This window comes from Aricia agestis, chromosome 14, assembly GCF_905147365.1.
Source record: "Aricia agestis chromosome 14, ilAriAges1.1, whole genome shotgun sequence".
Taxonomy (NCBI): Eukaryota; Metazoa; Arthropoda; class Insecta; order Lepidoptera; family Lycaenidae; genus Aricia; species Aricia agestis.
The window spans coordinates 10,584,256-10,606,603 of NC_056419.1; the positions used below are offsets into that span (position 1 = coordinate 10,584,256).

The 22,348-nt window shown below is 35.2% G+C and overlaps 1 protein-coding gene and 1 non-coding gene across 4 annotated transcripts in view; one reads left to right on the forward strand and one right to left on the reverse strand.

Moving 5' to 3' along the window:
• LOC121733862 (RNA/RNP complex-1-interacting phosphatase) overlaps positions 1-5,791 on the forward strand; it is a 62,681-nt gene extending 56,890 nt beyond the window's left edge. The window contains exons 7-9 of one of the 3 annotated variants that reach the window (XM_042124251.1): positions 4,304-4,411; positions 5,100-5,394; positions 5,509-5,791. In XM_042124251.1, coding sequence (XP_041980185.1) covers positions 4,304-4,411; positions 5,100-5,394; positions 5,509-5,722 — 617 coding nt within the window. In that variant the 3' untranslated portion in view covers positions 5,723-5,791. Of the gene's footprint in view, positions 1-4,303; positions 4,412-5,099 lie in introns of all 3 variants that reach the window. The other 2 variants (XM_042124252.1, XM_042124250.1) reach the window with 2 other exon arrangements.
• Positions 5,792-15,121: 9,330 nt separating this feature from the next.
• On the reverse strand, positions 15,122-15,193 carry Trnap-cgg. Its single transcript has one exon. It is a non-coding gene; the product is annotated as a tRNA-Pro (tRNA).
• Positions 15,194-22,348: the final 7,155 nt, after the last annotated feature.

Consider the following 22,348-nt stretch of genomic DNA (forward strand, 5'->3'; position numbering starts at 1 on the left):
CGTTTTAGTCTGGGAATTTTGTTGAAAAACTCTACATTGATGTTAGAGGCGAAGATTAAGACAGTCTGGGATCGATTCTTGTGCTTCAAAATTAAATTCGATTGTGGGCGCGAATAAGACACCTCGAAATTGAAATTCTTTGTATGAGAGTCGGGAAGCCGCAGACCTAAACTGGCCACTTTTAGTGTTTCATATTATGCTGGTCTTAATTTATTTTCATCCAGGACTTAAAGTAGATGATTCTTGTGACTTTTGGGGATTATTGTCGCAGTACTTAAGGAGTTACGGCGTTGCACGTCACATTACGTTACGTCACGTTACGTAACGACGAATCCGCCAGAACTGACGTCAGTTCGGCTTGATCGGACTCGTGCATTTTAGGCTCCCAGTCACGGGTAGGCCGACCACAACCGGTACTCGGTAGGACTGATCACAGGCCGATCCGAATAGATTTGTGTGACGATTCGATCGATCTTGAATATGTACAAAGGTATTTACACGCTAATAGCATGAAGTTTAACTTACTAAAATATATACTTAGCATCTCTACCACAATCTCTACTAAGCGTAAAATGAACCGTCATTTTACATAAGTTTTCTATAAGCAAGAGCTCACAACAAAGGTGTCACATGGTCATTTCTGCCACGAATAACGATAATGTATGTACATTGTACAACCTATAATAGTAAACCAGTATAAACCTTGTAGTAGTTGTAGTACAACAGTTACGTTGGGCAATCGGTCACGATCTGCCGAGTGCCGCCCACGCGCCTCGTCAGCTGGTCATCTATTGAATACTTTTGTAATTATCTTATTAATAATGATCTATAATAGTGGTCTTGGTATTTGTGTCGTTGGATAAGGTTTCGAAGCTTTTGTATGACAAGTGCCACTATAGTTATTGTAATAGTTGTATTTTGTAATTGTTATACCAGTTAGACAATTAACAAAGCGTCTGCTTATAATATTACCTTGTAATTTATTATGAGCCTTTAGGATTATTAAAAGAAATACAATAAAATATAATTGAACCAAAATTACTTTAATACTTAAGAATGTACCTAACCCTAACTTGATTGATTTTTTTACACAAGTAACTTCAGTTCATGAAGATTAAATTCTCAAAATGAAAACACGATTACTGAAAAAATGCTCGATAGTTTCTTTTTTACAAAAAAAAAATTGTTTTAGACACATTTTTGCTTGGATCTTCGAAGTTTGCTGTCTTTTCTTTAATATTTTTTAATATCTAAAAAGGCATTGATAAATCCTAAATTTGCTCAAAATACTTTTTTCATCATCATTATAGTTCGTCTTTTATTCAAGTAAAACTAAGTTGACGATGATTCCGCGTCGTCTTTTTTCATCTAGTGAAAGACGGGCGTGAGTGTGAAGAGAGAAGGACGATGTTTAATTTTTTGGGTCAGTAGCCCTCTTAAAATTATACGCATTTTGTGGACGCATTGATATAACTGTTAAGTGTTTATTTTGCCACCTAAGTTTTCGAGATTCTTATCCTAGTTTTGTAGGCTCTACGATGGACGCTGAAACAACAACCAACTTTGCCGGGTGAACATAATCGTAAGTTGTTTAACGTCTGTATTCAATCAATGAAATAAAATAAAAAAGCCTCTTTCAGTGACAAGATAATACGCTATGTATGTTAATTCTAAATAAGTTTAAATTACTCTCAATAAGTTCATAGCTTAATGTAAATATTGGTAAACAGTTTACTTACACTTAATGGAGCCATTATCGAATTGAAGTAAGCCGATTAAGCCATTAGCGTGCGTAGGCGCAGTTGTATTTCATTATCTGTGTCCTACTACATGTGTGGCATTCTCGGAATTTTTAACGGAAAACTGGCGTGAAATTATGTTTGAGCTGTAGTTAATAAGGGTATCAGACGCGCGCAGAAAACGCGCCCTAAGATGTTCACTTTTCTCGTTATTCGTCGAACTTTAGTTAAAAGAAAATCTTACTAATTCTCGTTTGTTTCCCGCGAGATACAAGTATAAGGATTCGCAAGTATAAGGACACGTATAAGGATTCGCAATTATTATTCGTTAAAAAGATAAAGAAGTTTATCCTTTTATAAACAACAAACTAAGTAAAATATTACTTGATAAAGCATTTGCGGGAAAGTAAAGAATTAAAAAGCACGCGTGTTTGGGAGAGGATATTTTTCTTTCCTTGACTTTTTTTCTTTTTGTCGCGTGTGTGAATATTTAAATGAAATTCATGATGAATATATTTAACACCGATATGTGGCGGACCGCTTAATATTATTGTCAGTTCACGGTTTTCGGGTTGGTGATTAATTTCTTCCGACCTCAATATTGATACTGACTAATACGAGTGTTTATTCGCCAATAATGTTGATAAATGTTTAGTCGGTTTCGCTAATAGATATTTATTGATTAAATTTGAATATATTATGTAAAGGCCTCTCTTTACATATTTTTTGGATAACAATGATAGTCACTATAATGGCACAGCTGTCACGGAAGAATATCGTGTACGTATAAGCTTAATGTTAGAAATACTAAGAAAGAACAAAAAACTACACATTGCTACGTCGCTTGCTACGCGAACGCTACAAAAGTGAGAACCGTAGCAAACCTACGAATCTTCGGGATACAGATTTGATAACATTAAAAATCATCTACCACTACTTTACAACTTTGTTACATTATTCACAATATTCCGTCATCAAATTGTAATTTGCAAGTACCGTAAGATTGTAAAACAAAAATTATTGCGTATAAACTAAATAAAAATATAGCCGTAGATTTTTTCGCGTCTCTACCTGATATTTCGTACATTTATCGTGTTTCTTGCGAGCTCGTCTTACTTCAAAGGTCTTCCTGAGGAAGTGTCAAACCACGGCCGCGACGTCCTGCCCCACCCCCACTCCCACTCCCCATTCACCCCATGGGGACGGGGTCGGTGAACTCTGCGGCGACGAAAACATGTTGTTCCGAATTTTTTAATTTACTGCTCAGAGAACGTACGTCGAATAGTTTACGAACACAAGTTTGGTCTTAGCGTATAATGGTTATGTTATTATATTCTTGCTTATCGTTGCAGTAGGTATACTATTGTAGAATTCATGTAAGATTAGGGGAAAATATTTTTGTACAGTCATTATGATCTTAGAGGTATTTTTTTACAAACAGAATTGGAAATCCCAACGGCTGATTTTGATAAAATACAGTATTAAATCCTTAATAAGCTACGTTTCAGGCAAAAAAAGGAAATCAATTAGTTTCTTTGAGAGATACGTTTTGTGTGGCAGGCTGCCTGACACGCAGAACGCAAATGAAACGACAAACTTATAACACCCTTAAGTTTAAATGGGGGGTAAAATAGATGATGTGATGATTGATAAAATAGATAATTTTGTACCCTCAGGGTAACAACGACAACTTCCCAAAACGACAACTTCCGAAAATGCCAATTTCCGAGAACGTGTATTCTAAACTCGTCAACTTCCGAAAATGGCAAATTCCTGAAATGGCAAATTCCTAAAATGTCAAATTCCTAAATTGACAGATTCCGAAAAAATAAATTCCTGAAATGACAAATTCCGAAAATGATAAATGTCTAATTTATACTAGATTGCGTCTCAAGTGAAAAGTCCCCTAGATGCGGCGCGGTGCCACAGTCGTGCGACGGAATGTTGCAAACCACTGCTAATTAGACTCCCCAAAAATATTGGAACGAAGTTCCATATCGCGCGTTCGGCATAAATCTGAAGGCTGAAGCGGAAGGAAAATAATTTTTTTGTATTTGTTGTTATAGATGCCACAGAAATAAATAATTTGTGAAATATTTCAATGTCTTGCAATGCGGTTTTTGAGCTACAGCCTGGTGACAGACAGACGGACAGACAGACAGCACAGTCTTAGTAATAGCGTCCCGTTTTTACCATTTGGGTACGGATTACGGAACCCTAAAAACGAATGAAAATAGGTACAGTCAGCGGCAAAAGTCCTTTAAAAAAGGATCGAACGCGTTGTCGTTCCAGGAAGATCTCAATTTTGGCGGTTGTCAATTTAGGTAGTTGACGATTTAGGATGTTGTCATTTTCGAATGTTGACATTTTAGAAAGTTGTCGTTTTCGGAAGTTGACATTCTAGAAAGTTGTCGTTTTCGGAAGTTGTTGTTTTCGGAAGTTGTCGTTTTAAGAAGTTGTCGTTGTCACCCTGAGGGTTCTAGAAATACCAAAAACTATTAGTAAGTAGTAACCCTCTCCCCCCTATACCCACTACAAGTTGCTCATCAACAATTTTGTTGCAGACCGTGTAGTCGGTGTTCACTGCACGCACGGCCTGAACAGGACCGGCTACATGGTGTGCCGGTACATGCGCGACCGTCTGACTATTCCCGCCAAGGAGGCTATCAAACGTGAGTACAACAGGGACCGTCCTTATCACCCAAAACATTCACATCAAATGTAATCGGTCCTAGTCCTTAGGACCCTTTTTGTGTCATGCGTATTATCGCCGATACCGATCCATCATAATTGGAGTATATTTATTAAACATTATAAATAAAGCTCCGAAGCTGCTATATCAGGAAGCACAAGATAACTTTTTATTGCTAGAAATTATACGTTTTCTGAACGCCTCCGTGGTCTAGTGGTTAGAGCGTCGCTCTCGACTCCGGAGGTTGTGGGTTCGAATCCCGCGTTGGAAACATGTTATTTCCAAGTTTGGTTAGGACAATGCAGGCTGATCACCTGATTGTCTGACAAGTAAGATGATCCATGCGTCGGATGGGCATGTAAAAAGTCGGTCCTGCGCCTGATCTCTCGCCAGTCGTGTCGGTCTTCCGTCCCACTGGGTTATGAGAGTAAAAGGAATAGAGAGTGCTCTTGTGTACTGCGCACACACTTGGGCACTATAAAATTACTCCTGCGTACCTGGCCTGGTTTCAATGAAACCGGCCACCGTCACCGAAACCGGTGTGGGGAGTATTATTACGTTTTCTTTGCAATTAAATTTTTCGCGTACAGAGTCATTAGTATAATGATGTGCAGTGCAGTGCAGTATGGTTTGGTATACATTTTATTGATTTAGTAAATTGTTTACAGGTTTTGAGTTAGCGCGCGGGTACAAGATGGAGAGGAGAGTTTACATTGATGACATCCTACAAACTAGATCCAGCCCTGAAAACTGGAGGGAGAAAGAAGATAGCGTGACAGAGAAAGACAGGTCGCCGCACTATCGAAGAGAGAGAACAGATAGCATGACAGAAAGAGAAAACGTTGGGTCTCAGTGTGATAGGAAAAAAGAAAGAGGTAGCATAACAGAAGAAGATACGAGTAGATCTCCGCATGACCGGAGAAATAAAAAACATAGTTGGAGGTCTTCGAACGGACAGAGAAGGACAGAAGAGAATAAAAAAGAAAGAGATAGCATAACAGAAGAAGATACGAGTAGATCTCCGCATGACCGGAGAAATGACAAACATAGTTGGAGATCTCAGAACGGACAGAGAAGGACAGAAGAGAACTGGAGGTCGAATAAGGACAGAGAAACAGATAACTGGAGGTCGAATAAGGACAGAGAAAGTGATAACTGTAGGTCGTCCTTTAACAGACAAGGAAGAGTTAAGAGAGATAGCAGAAGGTCCCTGTTCGAAAGAGAGAAGAGAGAAAGGAAGAATAGTAGAAGGTCATCGTGCGATGAAATAGATTATACATTTGATTATTGACGTTTTAATAGTACTTAATGAAATGCTTTAGAACAATTTTTATACACCACAATATATTTAAAGCATAATATTCTAGGTTTAATTTTACAATTTAAGTTACGTTTAAGTATAATTTTAATAAAGTATTTCATTGTAATATGTACTAGTTACAATTATTATTGTAACCGATAACTTTATTTTATGTTTTTAACAGATTATGACAAAAAGTCAAAAGAGGTTGTTATAATTTGTGCAATTGATGAACTTTTCGTCCCAATGTTTTTTTATTAATAATTTACTCGGTTTTTAACCCTTGTTACCGAAAACGTCTAGTTTGTACATACTAGTTTATATTAAGGTTTTAAGGTTTAAATATACAAAATTATTTTTACAGTTTTTGTTTTCATTACCCTATTTTCAAGAACGAGCTTTTTCCAGCAGTCGATCTTGGTCAGCTAAGATGATAATGACGATATGATGAGTGATGACTGATAATGATGATGATAACTATTTAATATAAAACGGAACATCTAAGCATGCATTTCCTGATGCGTCACCCAGTACATACAGATGTTGTAAGAAACAAGTAACCTTTGACATACAACGTAGTTTGATAACGTAGTAAAAAAGGTGATCCATGTTAGATAAAAACTTTGACATTGTTAAAAGCAGTGTCAAATTTGGAGTGGTCTCCCATTACCTTATTTTCCTGTTCTGAGCCCATGACCTACATAGGCATTTCTGGGTTTAACTGAAAGAGTAAATAATGTCTTCCTAAAATAGTTTTTCTAAACATAGCTTGTAGACAAAAAAATCGAATTCATACTGTACTAAAATATACTATCAGTGATTACTAATACTATTTAAATACGAAAGCACATATTACTAAATACTTAGCTTTAAAAGGAGTAGCAGCGGTAAATATCTAGTCTTTTGTTTAAATTCTACACAAACAAACCATAGATATATAAATAGGCAGCCTAATGTTTGTTGTAGGTAATTGTTATTAAGTCCTAATCCTTATTCACCAGATAGACAAGTACTGGTGAATTTGATCATATTTATTGATTCATAGGCTACTACGTAATCTATGTCAAACCCGGGCTTGTACCACGAAACCGTTTTGAGACTCAAACAATCGAACGAGAATGCCGCATCCTACTCTAACAAACGTGAAATGACGTTTTTAGAGCAGGACGCGGCATTCTCGTCCGATTGTAGGCCTACAGGCTGAAAATTACCCACTAAAGATAGTTAAAGACTCCAACAAAGTTCAACTTAACGCAAAACTAATCTAACCTACATAAGTAGTGTTTACTACTAGTACCTCAATCCTGCCACTTTCTACCTCCAATTGAGCCATGAGAACAAGTCTAATTAGGTGGGGACGGTGGTATCACGTACGTGGTAGATACCATCGTGATGACACTGAGATACAGGGAGACGCTGCATGACAATGACTCATCTAGGTTTTTATATCAATGGAAAATTTTGATATGCGGAAAACACATGTTTTTGATGGTAAATTGTGCGACATTTCTCAGAATTATGACGTTGCGGCACTGCACCGGCAAAATCGCCAGCAAAACTCAGAGGTAAAAAAAATCGGTGGTATGTATTATGTGTGGTGTTCTTAAAATAAACCTTAAAAATTGGTTCTTATGCAGTTTTGTTATTTGAAAGGAGTAAGGATAAAGTCCTTATAAGTCTTGAATCGTCTGAAAAACGACCAAAGTTTTTATTAGGTTCTGCCATCTGTTTTTCTGATAGTACTAACTAGAACTTTAATAAGTACTTTGTTTGCTTATTAACTTATCATGAGGCTCTTTATCATTTCATTCCGATGCCCTTTAGATTTCAACTGCAATTGTTCGTGTAAGAATTTTTATGTTTCTAGCGGCATTATGATTTGACTATGTGTAACTTTAACAACGGCATTTTAAATGCTCTGTTCCATTTTGTTTAAAATGGTATAAGATCTCAAGACCATTTTTCTATATATTTTGATGCAAGAATTCGTTAAGAAATTGTTTATAGTAAAAAAATGTGGCCAGAAGCTACAAGCAACTTTAGTTTTTTTAAAGATTTTTTCTTATATAAATGCACTACGATCTGGCCCTTTAGCCAAGACGTTTTTTATATTGCTTCTTTATAGAATCGCCGATCAAAAGTACATGGATGATGGAACGTCTTGGCTTTGGAACTTTAGTTTTTTTTTAATTTTTTCTTATATAATATAGATATGCACTGTCGGTACTACAGAAGATGCTGATCCCATTTTAATGAAAAAATGCCTAAAATTTGCGTAGGTACAAGAAATATGCCCTCACTTTTTATTATATTGCATACCAAGAAAGGGTTACCAAAATCCAAGGCTATTATCAAGATCCAAGATGAGAGAGGAAACGATAAAGAAAACGTCTTGGCCAGGGGCTCAGTTTAATTATCTGTATGCTACGTGTTTCTGTAGTTTGAGGTTGTCTCCGATACTTGCGTTCGGCTCGTCTCTTCTTATTGCTCTATTGTTTACCAACACTGAACGCAGCATACGCCTTAAGGAGTGAGCACACTGAGACGGGCCGTGCCGGGGCTCAGCGTGCCGGGGCTCATCGCAAAAATCTGCCTCCATACAATTACAAAACTACATGTGTTGTTACAAAATATAACAAGTAATGGGCATTGTCCAAAAAAAATCACATGTACTTTTTATTTTTTTTTCGTTAAAATAGGGTATTTTAAGAATATAAATTAAATAATTTTGAAATTCATTGGCTAGTTTTTTCTCAATAAATTTTTAAAGTTTCGCTCTGACGTCATCATGGGCCGCCAATTGACCTCTGCATATGTTTTAAATTTCCTTTCAATCTTATTTATAATGGCTGTTTCGTCAAATGCAAGTTCTCATTATGTGAAAGCTGATACGAGAAGCTTACCAAAAGTTCGAAACGTAATGTTGGTCGAATTTATTGCTAATTTAACGCCATTGAAGGTCAAACAAAGGTTAAACGTATTTGTTCAAAAATATAAGTAACTAGTGGGTATGTTTTTCGTTTATATACAGAAAAACGATCACTGACCTTATTCCTCGAAATGTTTTTGTAATGAGCAAAATTAAAAAAAAATGGACAATCCCCATTATAATCACCAAACTTTGACGTTTGAAGGCGAGATTGTGTCCGTAGCTCTACTTGCTTACGGCCACCGCGTATTGTGGCGGCGCGCGGCGTGCAACGCTGTCATAATGAATCTGTTCGGTGAGGAATTAGGTATCTCTCAGATTTTATGCGACGTAAACCGAGGAATTCTCTACAGACACGTACATAGATACGCGTTTTTGTAAAATATACAATGCAACATTAAAAGCTAAAGCCGGCAAAATATTTAAACAATACCTTTGTTAACGAAATGTAACGTTAATGGTAGTTTAAGAAGCAAACCCATAGGTAGTAAGCTTTGTAACAGCCAACAGCTAGCTAGTGTTGCCATTGCAATTCAAAATCTGTATAAGTTTTAGTCCGCGTACCTTAGCTGTAAAATAGTTACAGAGAGTGTAACTCCGCGTTTAAGTCTATTGCACCGTGCATCATTATTTACGGTATTTTATGAAGTAGCAGAAAAAAAACTTTTAATCAGCAACCTTTAAACGACAGACAATAAATTGAAATTATACAGCTTCGGAATTCTAAATCTTTTGTATTTTGGCGAAATAAGATAAACAAGGCAATAAATTAGTCCGTTCGTTAGTAACTCATAAAACTTAACGTCTTAACTAGTTATCTAATCCAGATCTTTACTACCTGTAGTCTACCTGGCTTCCGCCAAAGTGACATGTAATTTATGTGCTTTGTTTTACTGCGCATGCGCTCGTCCACTCCGGTGACAGTTCGTGACGCTTTGGGCGCCATCTTGATCGTTATCTCACTATCGAGAAGGTCTATGACGAGCGTTTTATATTGACACCACTATTAATTGCTACATGAGTTTACAATATTGTGCAATGTTTTCACCGGAATGCAGGCTGAGGTTGCAGGTGTCATTTTTTGTAGTCTTTGACAGAGTTCAAGGACTGCCGCGAAAAAAATACAGCGCGGGATATACAGGCATATAATTATGATGTTTTACAATATTTGGGGGGCAATATCACATTAAACGCTGCCTTATCGCCAATTTAATTGGGAAATAAATTATAAACAAAAAACTTTTTGAGAAAAAGCTTTTATTTAAACACTCTAAAATGAAGAAAATAAATTTCTCCTTAAAATGTTTAACTATTAAGTTATAACTTATAACCTCAATATATTATACAATTTGCATGATAATAAAAGCTTATCGCTCGATTTGTGAATAAACTAGTATATTTTTATTTTAATAAAATTAAATACTGACAGCACACTGACATGATTGTTAAGTCTCGCGACAAGCTTTTATTATCATGCAAATTGTATAATATATTGAGGTTATAAGTTATAACTTAATAGTTAAACATTTTAAGGAGAAATTTATTTTCTTCATTTTAGAGTGTTTAAATAAAAGCTTTTTCTCAAAAAGTTTTTTGTTTATAATTTATTTTTTGTTTTTTAGTTATTCTCTGGCTAGATAAATTTTTAGTCTGTTTGATTGTAGTTTGTTTTGTTTCAAGAATTTGTTAACCGTGTCTATATTTAGCGAGTTCCGTGGGTTCCGTTTATTTCTGCGTGACTAAAAAATTCAATTTCACTTAACAAAAGTGACCGAATTCACCCGAGCATTTTCTAAAACCCGGCTGGATTTGACCTGACATTTAAACATTCAGCCCGAGCCCTTTCATTTGATACCCATATTGCAGAAGTGCATTAACAATAACTATTCCCGTGTCTTGGATGAGCCGCCATATTTGATGTAGAGTGACATTACATTCGTTTTCATGTTACTCTCAATGAGCCTTTCCATTTGATACCCATATTGCAGTAGTGCAACTATTCCCCTATCTTGGACGAGTCGCCATATTGGATGCAGAATTACATTACATTAGTTTTCGAGTTACTCTCAAAAAGCCCTTTCATTAAGTATCCATATTGTAGGACTACATAGAAAATAACTATTTCGCCATCTTGGATGGTCGGCCATATTGGATTTAGAGTGATGTCACATACCATATCGTGCATTGTCATCCAAACTAAATGTGTATGCAAAATTTCAGCTCAATCGGTTAAATATATCTACTCCAAAATTTAGTTGCAAGATTTCACCCGAACATACATACATACATACATACAGAGCAAGTTAAATAAAAGCTTTTAAAAACAGCGCCAAATTGAAATGAAAACCAATGCTGCGTTTTTTGACACTTGTCAATCAAATCGCCAAATCATAACGGTGCCACTTCATCTTTCGCTTTGTCGCTTCTATGAACTATTCTTTGCCACTAAAAAGATTAACAAACGGCATTAACATCGGATAAAACATGCTCGTATTTCCGTGCAGTGATACTATGGCACTGGGTCATTTATAAATCAATGGATACCGGTAATTATTGATACGTTTGTTCAACGGTACGGCTTCCTTTGGTTACAGTGTTGTTTAGATAAATTGTAATTGTTGGCTGCGAACGCGCTAGAGGCGTTTTGGTCCATTGGTAATGATTAGGAGCGAGTAACTGAATATTTTTAAAGCAATGCTTCTACATTATAGTCGGTAGATAAGTTTTTGAGTTAAACTTTCAACTCATCTGAAATAATTTTGTTAAGATTTATACTAACTGATTATTATTTTTAACAAAAAATTAAAACCGACTTCCATGGTAATTTAAAACAATAATAATGTGAACTAAAAAGTATTAAATAACTCTTACTCTATAATAGTGCCTTTTTCAGAATTCGTCTAAATCTCAACTATTTCTGTACATATTACAGTCTTCACTACTTTGAAGTCGGTACCAGCTAATTTTATCGTGAGTTCAGTCAATGTCAGAATATCTGAAGCTTTTAAGAAGTAATGAAGACTGTAGTATGTACAGAAATAGTTGAGATTTAGCCGAATTCTGAAAAATGCCATCATCAGATCACCACTTTCGTAATTATTATACAAAAGCAAGATGTTGTATAGGATATAAATCCTATACAACAACACAATAATTTTGAAAATTGGTCCACAAACAGCGAAATAATCATCAAAAACATCTGCTTCGATGCAAAATATCACGAAAAGCATCAATAATTGGGTCATAATGTGATGATCCATGGCATAATTATGATTGTGATGATGATGATCAATAAAATTGATGTGTTGGCTTATGCTTTCAGTTGTTTAAACAACGCCGAAATCCCCGAATCTGTATCTATAAGGATTCAAAAGTTCTGTTGGGTACCTTCGGATCCAGGGTATAACCTGATGCGAAATCTTACTTTTTGGTAGCATTTACCTCGAATGCTTCAGAAAAAATTGAAATCACTATATGTTTCCCTACAAATTTCAATTCCCCTCGATTCCTTCAGGATCCCATCATCAGATTACCATTTTTGTTAACATGGTACCAAATTCGAGTTAAACCCTATACAACACAAAAAGAATTTTGAAAATCGGATCACAAACGGCTGAGTTATCGTTGAACATACAAATAATAAAAAAAAGATACATACAGCCGAATGTATTAGGGGAAGGTTGCTATGATTAGACCACTTAACTTCCGTGCCACATAACTTCTTTAATTTTGATGATTAAATAAAAACAGTTGCTGGTTTTGTTTCCAATCAACTTTATTAATATAATATTTCACGGAGGGGTGAATAAAATTGACGGTTTCACAGAAAATTGAGGTAAAGCGTTTTTGTGGTCGTTGCCTTCTTTGGACCATAGTCGCTTTGATTGGACCACTAAGTTGCTATCAATGGACTTAGACAAAAAACGATAGTGGTCCATTCAAGGCTACTTACAAAAATCAATAAAAATAAAATGTCGAATATCTAAAGGTGTGACACCATAAAAACTACTTTCCATCTCGAGGATATCTTGACATAGATCATTTTCCAGTTCTGGTGGTAGATCTCCTTCAGACCCTGCTATTTGAACATGGTCCTTGGCTCTTTTATTAACTCCATCCAGTCTTCGTTTAAGGGTGGCCTTAGGAACTCCATACATCCGACTTGCCTCATTCAAACCTGCTTTATTTTTTCTAACTGCTTCAATGACTAAGTTCATGCTCATTTCATTCCACGCATAATATTTTCGTTTTGCCTCCATTCTGGAATAGTGAATTACAATAAACATATTATTATCAAATAATTTATATTTTGAAATCATCAATAGAAAAAGTTTCTATCATTAGACCGGTCCAATGATCGAGCCATGCTAGTGGTCCGATGATGGCAACAGGGTCCTTACGTAAAAATAGGATTATAAAAAAATAACCGCGGTCTTGAGACAAAAATAACTCATTCCAACGCAAGCACAAACAACTTCTCAAAAAATTTTAACATCTACTATTAATCAAATCAAGGTATTAAAATACTTACATCAAAGTTAAGCTGTCGTATTTTTTCTATCCGGAGCGCCGCAATCACACTTGCACACGTCACACACTCGCGGGCGCCGCGGCGAAACTGAGGTAGCGGGGAGCCGCTTTTACCGCGCGGAGCAAGGATTTTAATGTACCTACACGTCGCTGGAGTTGATATTTTACGAAATATTTAAGCGGTCCGATGAAGGAAGCGGTCCAATGGTTGCAACCTTCCCCTACCTCCTCCTTTTTGGAAGTCGGTAAAAAGCCCTGAAAAACGCAGACTCTCGAGAAGCATTCTTACTCAAGAATCTATACATATTTGCAAAACTTTTATCTGGCTATATTATACAACTTATAAAAGCTAAGTGCACATATTTGTATGTACGGTTTACCTAAGAGTATATTAGGCTGCCAACCTACTGAAGTGCGTTTTTGCCGAAATTTCTTACGAATATAATACGATATTGCGGCAAAATCGTAGGCGAAATGTAACTTACATGTGTTTAAACTATGTTACCTTTTACCTAGTAACTAGTTGCATCTCTATAGCCACCTACCTAGCGTTCCATTTGATGTTAAAAACGATCAAAACGCGCAATTTTGAGCGTTTTGATCGTTCGATCAAATGGAACGCGGGTCTTCGCGGCTACTCGCATCTCATAATATTATAGTATTATATATTATGACAATAATCGTACTGTTTCGTGTCGATCGGGGTCAGCTGACATAATTAAACGAGTAATTTGTTTAACATAAATAAATAAAAAGCGCACGGCGCCGGCGCCAACAAGAATGCGGATTCACATTATTGTTGTGTTTATAAATTTGTTCTGCCTAGTTAATATGGCAAAAGAATATTGATTGTCAGCTTATTGTTGATTAAATGATTTTTTTTCTAAATTAATCACGGGTGTTTTTCTGTACATTCCGAGATTCCATGCTATGCTGACGAAAAATTGAAACGCGCAGAAAATAATTATACATACTGTGTAGTAACTTCAAAGTCATCTTTTCAAGTCAAGTTCGCAAACAAACGCACGGAATTAGACTTAACGCAATACAATGTCGCTTGCGATGTCTTATGTCAAACCTACAGATTTTTATATCTAGTCTCCATTTAATCCAACTTGACTAAAAGCCCAGAGGGAATAAGGGAATATTCCAAAATAAAACTGGACATCAAACGAACTTTCACATCTGATTCTAGACGAAAAATCCTATACTAGATGTAAGTCTTTCTCCTGAAAAAATGGAGCCTATAAATTCGTACATCCACTATAAAAATGGTAATTAATAATTGTCTTCTATCTATAACACTGTCAATGAAGTCCATGCATAGCCTCGTCAATTTATTATCAAACTCTATTGTCTCTACCAATGGAAGATGATTCGATAATAATTTTAATAAAGCACATCGATACAATAAAACCGATGGGCAGGAAGCGATGTATTAAAACTTGATCACTTGATCATAGACCAGGATAAAAAATGTATTGATGTTATCTCAATCCAAACTTATACTGTTTGTTTAAAGTTTATTGTGTTATAAATTTTACAGTTTGAATATTTTAGTTTTACATTCCTTGAAAGTATCCTTAGTACTGACTACCGACAAGATACCACGTTGAAATAGTAAAAGTTTCAATATCAGTTTTATGAGTCTTTCGATTATGATTCGATGTTACTCGTAACGCTTTTGCTTAAAAATTCGCGCCGCAGTTGTTTATTTTTGCAGGATAAAAATTCTATGTTGTTTCGTGGAACTTAATATATCTCCATACCCGTCAAAATCGGTCAGCCGTTTAAGCACAAAGAGACAGACATTTTTATCCCATAGCAACGTACTACATAGGTATATTATTACTTTCTCGAATAATATCGGATTTAAAAATAAGTTACTTGTTTTTGAAACATGAAAATAAGCAAAAAATCTAGTCAATGAAGGGCTCGTCCGGGATTTGAACCCGGGACCTCTCACACCCGAAGCGAGAATCATACCACTAGACCAACGAGCCGCTTGTCTAGCTCCTGAAATAGGGCAGCGGAAAATCTGGGAAACCTAGACACGTTTTCCACCGCTATAAACGGGATGATAGTCGGAAAAACTTCAAGAAAATCAGTAAGATGTCTAGCGGTAAAAAAACGTAACTTAAACGCCTTCATTTTAAACATCTGAGGGCCTAGACAAGCGGCAAGCGATTATCGTAAACGCCAACGCCACAAAATGTATGGGATTTGACATTAGTATTCGCTAGCGAAGCGATGGCTTATGTCAAATCCCATACATTTTGTTAGCGTTTACGATAATCGCTTGCCACTTGTCTACTAGGGCTGATAGGAAAGTAAAGAAAGTAGATTTTTAAATCGACCCTCTTTAAATTTTAATAATATGTCTAGAGGACTTTACCAAAAGGCAAGGAGATCTATAAAGTGTCTTGCATTGTAAAAAATTACACATGTTAATCCATACAACATATTATGTTCTTATATCGTATATCTTTCAGCAAATGAAGAGGGCTAAAATAATATATTCTTCCGCGTTCTTTTCTTTGCCATAATATAATAAAAATTGAAATAAAAAATAAACATAATCTACATATATACAGTTTCTAGAAAAGACGTAGAGACTAGACTCTCAGTAAGCACTAAGCAGTAAGTTGGCAAACAGTTAAATAACACATTAATCAATGATCATTGATCACAAACATTAAGTTTTTGCTTTTAAGTTTTTACTATTTTACTCGTACTACTGGTAGCTGGTCAATTCTTGTTATTATCACGTTTATTATTTTATTTTAAAGCCATAATATTGTATGTCTAAAAATTGAATGGAAAGATGAACTTTACGACGTTGTAATCACGTTTTTTTGTCATCACTAGCTATACAAATTATAATAGCCTATATTGCTCTATCTATTAATAATGATATAATAATAATGTTTATTTTTCTCTCCACAATAAACAATTTACATATTTTATAACATTTACAATACAGTGCACATATGTTGTGGGGAGACTGGCGTCTTAAACTAAGCAGTTTCCTGCTTGTATTTCAAGACACCAGGCCTCCAACCCTCGTACTCTAATAAATGTTAACAATAATAGCATGATTAATTATAATGACATGTGACATTTTATTAACAATCCTAAAAAATATTTCAATCGAAATCTCATTAATTAAAATATATTTTTTTTAAACTTTGTATTTCCTATGTAGTTGGTGATTGTTCTCCACTATTAAAATGCGTTCTTGTATAATTACTGTAGGTAGGACGGTGAAACGGTAAAACATCTGTAATCTTGAAATTGTGATTGGTACATCCTATCGGTACTAATAAAGCGTCGATAAGTATAATCTATGAGTAATTAGGCAGTAATATATTGAGTACACATGTTTGTATCTCATCAACGATCGTTTTTCTTACTTTACGAATTCTGGGCCGGCTTAGTTATGTAAGAAAACGTACCGATACTAAATGCCTTTTGAGCGTGTGACTTTGAACTTGTACTCCGATTTTATACGTCAAAGCTTTTCATGATTTGTAATTTGATAGAAAACAGACTAAATTCAAAGAGGAACTTTATGAAAGTTAGTCAAAGCCTTTTCATTTTGCCATTTTGTAAAATCTCCTTTATAGCCTCAACCACCACAAACCACATCGCTCAATTAATGAGCAGGCAGCGACGTCAGGGCTACAATGACCTGCCTTCAGGACAAAAAGTTAATACAATTTTAAAAAATCTACATGGATACATCTTATTTAATCCATGTGTGTCTTCCTGGGGGCATAAGAAGTAAGAATGAAAAATGAACACTTGTTACAGGTACGTTCCCTAATTCATACTCGTATATTAATTCCCGAATATTATTTACACTCATATATTATGTTGTCGCAGTGTTGACGTAGATATGAAATTATTGAATGTCTTACACAGTGTTTGATAACACTTTCTCTTTATGCTAACGTGTGACCATAATTTTGAGGCTTCGAATATGATTTATGTGGTATTAAGGCTATTTAAATTTGGACATAGGCGTTAATAAGTAAGAGGTGCATACAATTCGCCTAGTGAAAATAATGTTAAGAAACGACTGTATTTTGTAGTTTTTCTGACAAAAGTGTATTCATTCACTAACGCTTACAAAATTTTAACGTTACCCAATAGAGGGCGCTTCTAGCACACACAGTAAATAATCCGACCAAAATCTGACATGTTTCAAAACTTTTTGTTTACTGTCTAATGTCTATGCTGGTGCTGCATTCTAGTGTGAAAACATTGCATTAATAAATTCTATTGAAGTGATAAACTCCTATCGCAGAACTAATAATAAGAAACCACCCTGTGTATTATCCTTGTCTGTCAAGCTATGTTTTTATTAGTATTTATATTTCGTCTCCCACTTTCGTTGCTTTGGCTAAATCGGCGATTTCGAAACCACACGAACTTTTGCCTTAATCATAAAATATTATATTATATTATGTATTTTGTGAAACCGCATTATGTTATTGTTATTTGGTGGGAAAGCTGGAAAACTCAGTAACAGTCGTAACAGTCTCAGAACAGGAAAATAAGGTAACAGGAGAGACATTTCTTGACATCAACAAATTGAAAGTGTTACTTAATGTTTTTCAGAAAGACAATATTTTGAATAATTATTGCATTAAGATTAACATATTCTGTGCTTAAGAGATTTGATTATTGGTGAAAACTTAAATTTGTTTACCGAAGGCCTAATCCTCTACCCTATTCCCTTCCCTTCCCATCCCTACCCTCCCCTATTACTTCTTAAAAGGACGGCAATGCACCTGCAGCTCTTCTGATGCTGCGAGTGTCCATGGGCGACGGAAGTTGCTTTCCATCCGACCCGTTTTGCTCGTTTGCCTCCTTATTTCATTAAAAAAAAAACTTTTTATACCTAATGCGACCTTTATGTGTCGTGACTCGTGTTGCGTCTACTTAAATTTTTTCTAGGATTTTGTCACAAACCTTTAATAGAATCCATTATACAATTATTTTTCCACTTTTAAAAGCAATATCGCAACTTGATACCAAAATTCCAAACCGTGTAATATGGTAATACGCAACTACCAAATTCCCATGACATCATTGGGAATATAAAAAGTTCTTTTTATATTGACGTCCACAATACATTATTGATGACGTAGTTTGAATATCTTTACCGTAGTTTTACTGTGTATTAACGGTTATTTGTCAATTTTTTATCTCCGTTATCTAGATACCGGAAACAATAAAATATTAATGCGCACGACTGTACAGTTGCTGGAATACCTGATGGTCACAATTGGACCTTATCGTCATAGTAATGGAGTCGAAATGTGGTTAGCTGCGTACGTAAACTTCGGTAGGCCTTTAGTCTTTGATTTCGGAGATAACCTATGATCTGTATTGTCTTAATAATCATTAAACTGTTTTGGTGACCAGGTTAGAGGTCATGTTTGACCGTACAGTTATGTCTCATGGCCGAATATCTTTATTTGGCCATGAGGTTGCTTATAAAGAAATCATGAAGTAAATATAATATCTTCTTCTTATATATAAAATTCTCGTGTCAAAATGTTAGTTACCGTACTCCTCCGAAACGATTTTACTGATTTTTACCAAATCTTATATGCATATTCAGTAGGTCTGAGAATCGGCTACTGGGTACTTTTTATATTGATAAGTGCCTTTGTAAAATAATTAATAGTAAATTATTACAACTCGAAACTGACGGCGACCATTGTTTGTGCGACGGGATAGCGATGGACGTTGCCGTTTTGCCATATTTATTTCTCACTTTAATAAAATAATATGGGCGAAATACTTTATATGGTTAACAAACTACTAACGAATACTTTAAATGGCTTATAACAATGTTTGCCGGGTCAGCTAGGAACTTATAAAATTAATTTTCATTCAAGATGTTTAGTCATTTTTCAAATTTTTAATGGTTCAAAATAGAGACATTCTTCGACAGTTGTATAAATTATAAAATGAAGAGGAGATTTTCTCACGCTGACTTAATCATTTTCATAAAGTTTAAGATTTACAGATTCTTCATATTATAACTTTAGACCGTTCGACTCTTTAACCTTTATGCTAAAAGCATAAGGATTATTCTCATAGTAATACAGGTATTATAACTGTGAACGAATAACGGCCTATAGTCAGTGGTTCGTGGCTGCAGCTTGCGGTGTTTTCAAATCAAAGTATCGGTAAGGTGGTGAGGTAACGCAGGAGTAATGGAGTATACCATAGGCTTACGACGTTCTATAGAGCTTTTCCTTTAGCCCTAGCACGGTAACCAGTAGAAATACGAAAGTATAGACAAACTGTGGAGATATGGTGGAGATAAACTTAAGGTGTCGTTCCAAACTTTTTTCGTTCCGGAAAATTCAATTAAAATGCCACTTTATGAGTTATGGCAGACTATAGTCACAAACTGTGGAGATAAACTTAAGGTGCCATTCCGATCTAATTTCGTTCAGAAAAATTCAATTCAAATGCCACTTTATGCCAGAATATAGTCCTAAAAATTCAAATAACATCTTACTTTATGACATATACTGTCTGTCTGTCATAAAGTGGCATTTTAATTGAATATTTGTCGGTCGCGATGAGCTCCGCGGTAAAGATCGGAACGACACCTTAAGTTTACGTCCACAGTTTGTCTATACTTTTGAATTTCGACTTTTCGCCGTGCTAGCACTACTTGTGATACATATTATTAGTATATAATATGTGATATACAGGGTGTAACAAAAATAAGTGATCATACTTTAGGGTGTGTACGTGTTCCTTGTAGATAGTTCACTGTGAAAGTAGCAGCGCTGAAAGACCAAATTTTTTTTTACTTTTGTATGGGGAAACTCGTGACGCTGGGGCCCTTGCCCAAAAGTGAAAAAAAATTCGTCTTTCAGCGCTGCTACTTTCACAGTCAACTCTCTACAAGGAACACGTACACACCCTAAAGTATTATCACTCATTTTTGTTACACACTGTATATAAATACTAATAATAATATATAGTGTGTCTGCCTGCGGCGATGGCCCTTCTGTTCAGGGAATTGTTTGTTTGTTACCATTTAAACCAATTCAAAGAGTATAGGCAGCTAGAAAAAAAATTGAACTTCATCATGAAAATTCTAGAGAATCACTAACATATTTTCCATGTCTATATAGGTGTAACAAAACTAAGTAATGTAGGGTATATTTTATGAGTCTCGTAATCTTGTCATAATGTAATAGAGTTCACTATGAATGTTTTAGCGCTACATAGAGTGACTTCCATGTTTCTATAAGAAACACCCCGGCATTATGAATTTGCCATAAAGTTAATATACCTAGCGGAATATATTAACGTTATGGAATTTGCCTAAACAAAAATAAACGTAACTCCTTCATCACTACTACTTTCACAGTTAACTCTATCTGAAGTATTATCACTTAGTTTTGTTACATTTTGTAATATATTGTAACAATTAACAAACCGTACGTTACTAAGAAAATTATAACTTGATGATGTCGATTCATTTATCCCCAAAGACTTCTTTTTATTTCTATTTACTTCTATTTATTTTCTATTTATTTGTTTATCCCAACATGTCCTAGATTTCTTTGCCCCGCAATATGGGTATTAATCCGAGATTAGCCTCGGCTTATGTGCTGCCGGGGCAATTTTGGCCCCATACCAACCCGCGCAGACTGAACCTCAAATAGCGGAGACGCGAGACTGTCATATTTTATGTTTTCGTATTATTCACCAAATGTCCTCCTGTTGCCGTCGCTGAGTTGATTCCGACAATATAGGACTTTTCTAGTCGCTGATTGTCAAATTATTTTTCCTGTGTTTATTTCGATAGCATGAAAGTTTCCTAGTTGCATAAGTTTCTTAGATTTGTTTCGGATCTCAGTAATTGAAGTTAAAAATCTGCTGCATTTACTACTAGGATATACAAAAGGATATTATACAGGGAAAAACAAAGTTCTACAAAGGAGACTGGTTTATCATTAATGTGTTAGTCAAAATTTGCCGTTGCCTAGGCGTAGTTTTATATGTGTATACAGTACAGTGTACAGTGTACACACACTAGGACGTCTACATAAAGCGGCTCCAATTTTGCTTTTTTATTTTATGAAGTTTATGCTTATTCGTATTATTCATAATAATGATATGCGAATTTTCTTCAACAAGGTGAAAACTTTAATCTTCTACGTTAATCACGTACAGCGCTATTGATTTACACTATTTATTTATGGACAATTTTGAAGTAAGAGAGAAAACCTTAATTTTTTTACAATTGATTATACTTTATGAAAATTGACAAGTTTCCACTAATACCGTAACTATTTAACGCTCATAGTACGCGTATGTAATGCGCGCTTTATAGCCCATATCAACTTTGGTTTACGGAATTATTCGAAATAAGTGGCAACTGTATTTTTACGACGTCTCGCTGCAAACCGCGTATGGTGGAAAATTGTAAATGAGACAATTTTGTGGTGCAATTAAAATTGCTTGGTAGTCTTTCTGCTGTGTAATGTGTTCATTACGTAAATTATAAAGTCTATTTCTAGTCATCTAGTCTGATATGTTAGTTGAGAATGCAAACTTCTACACTGTATTGTGCCTGTAATATTATTTAAAATGAGAAAGTTTGTCTTTCTGTTAACTAAATTTTCTGTTAATAATTAAACTTTCTGTTAATTGGTATAAGCGTATAAGTAAATACATTAAAACTGGAAAAACTGGCAAGGGATACTTTTTATTGTGAACTATGTGAAGAGACGAAGTTGCATCTAGTAATATATTACCTAATATATTACCTTCATAAAATTTTCTTTTAGCTCATGAGGCATTACCTTTTTGACTGCTAGAGTATGCTAGAAAATTGACATGCCAATTTCACCAATGTTTATTAGAGTTAATCGTTGATTAAATAAAATGTATTTTGCTGTAACCCATAACCGGTGAGACCTAATTGGTTAATAAAGAGAAATACTTAACAAATATTATCTTTAACAGGCGTTAGTAAGATAAGCACTAAAGGATTTGCCGGTAAATCATATTTTACCCAAGAGGACCAAGAAAAAGTTGTGACAGGCAATGATCTAAATAGAATTTACCGTCGTCCGAGTGAGTTCTCAGTAATACAATTACCAAGACGG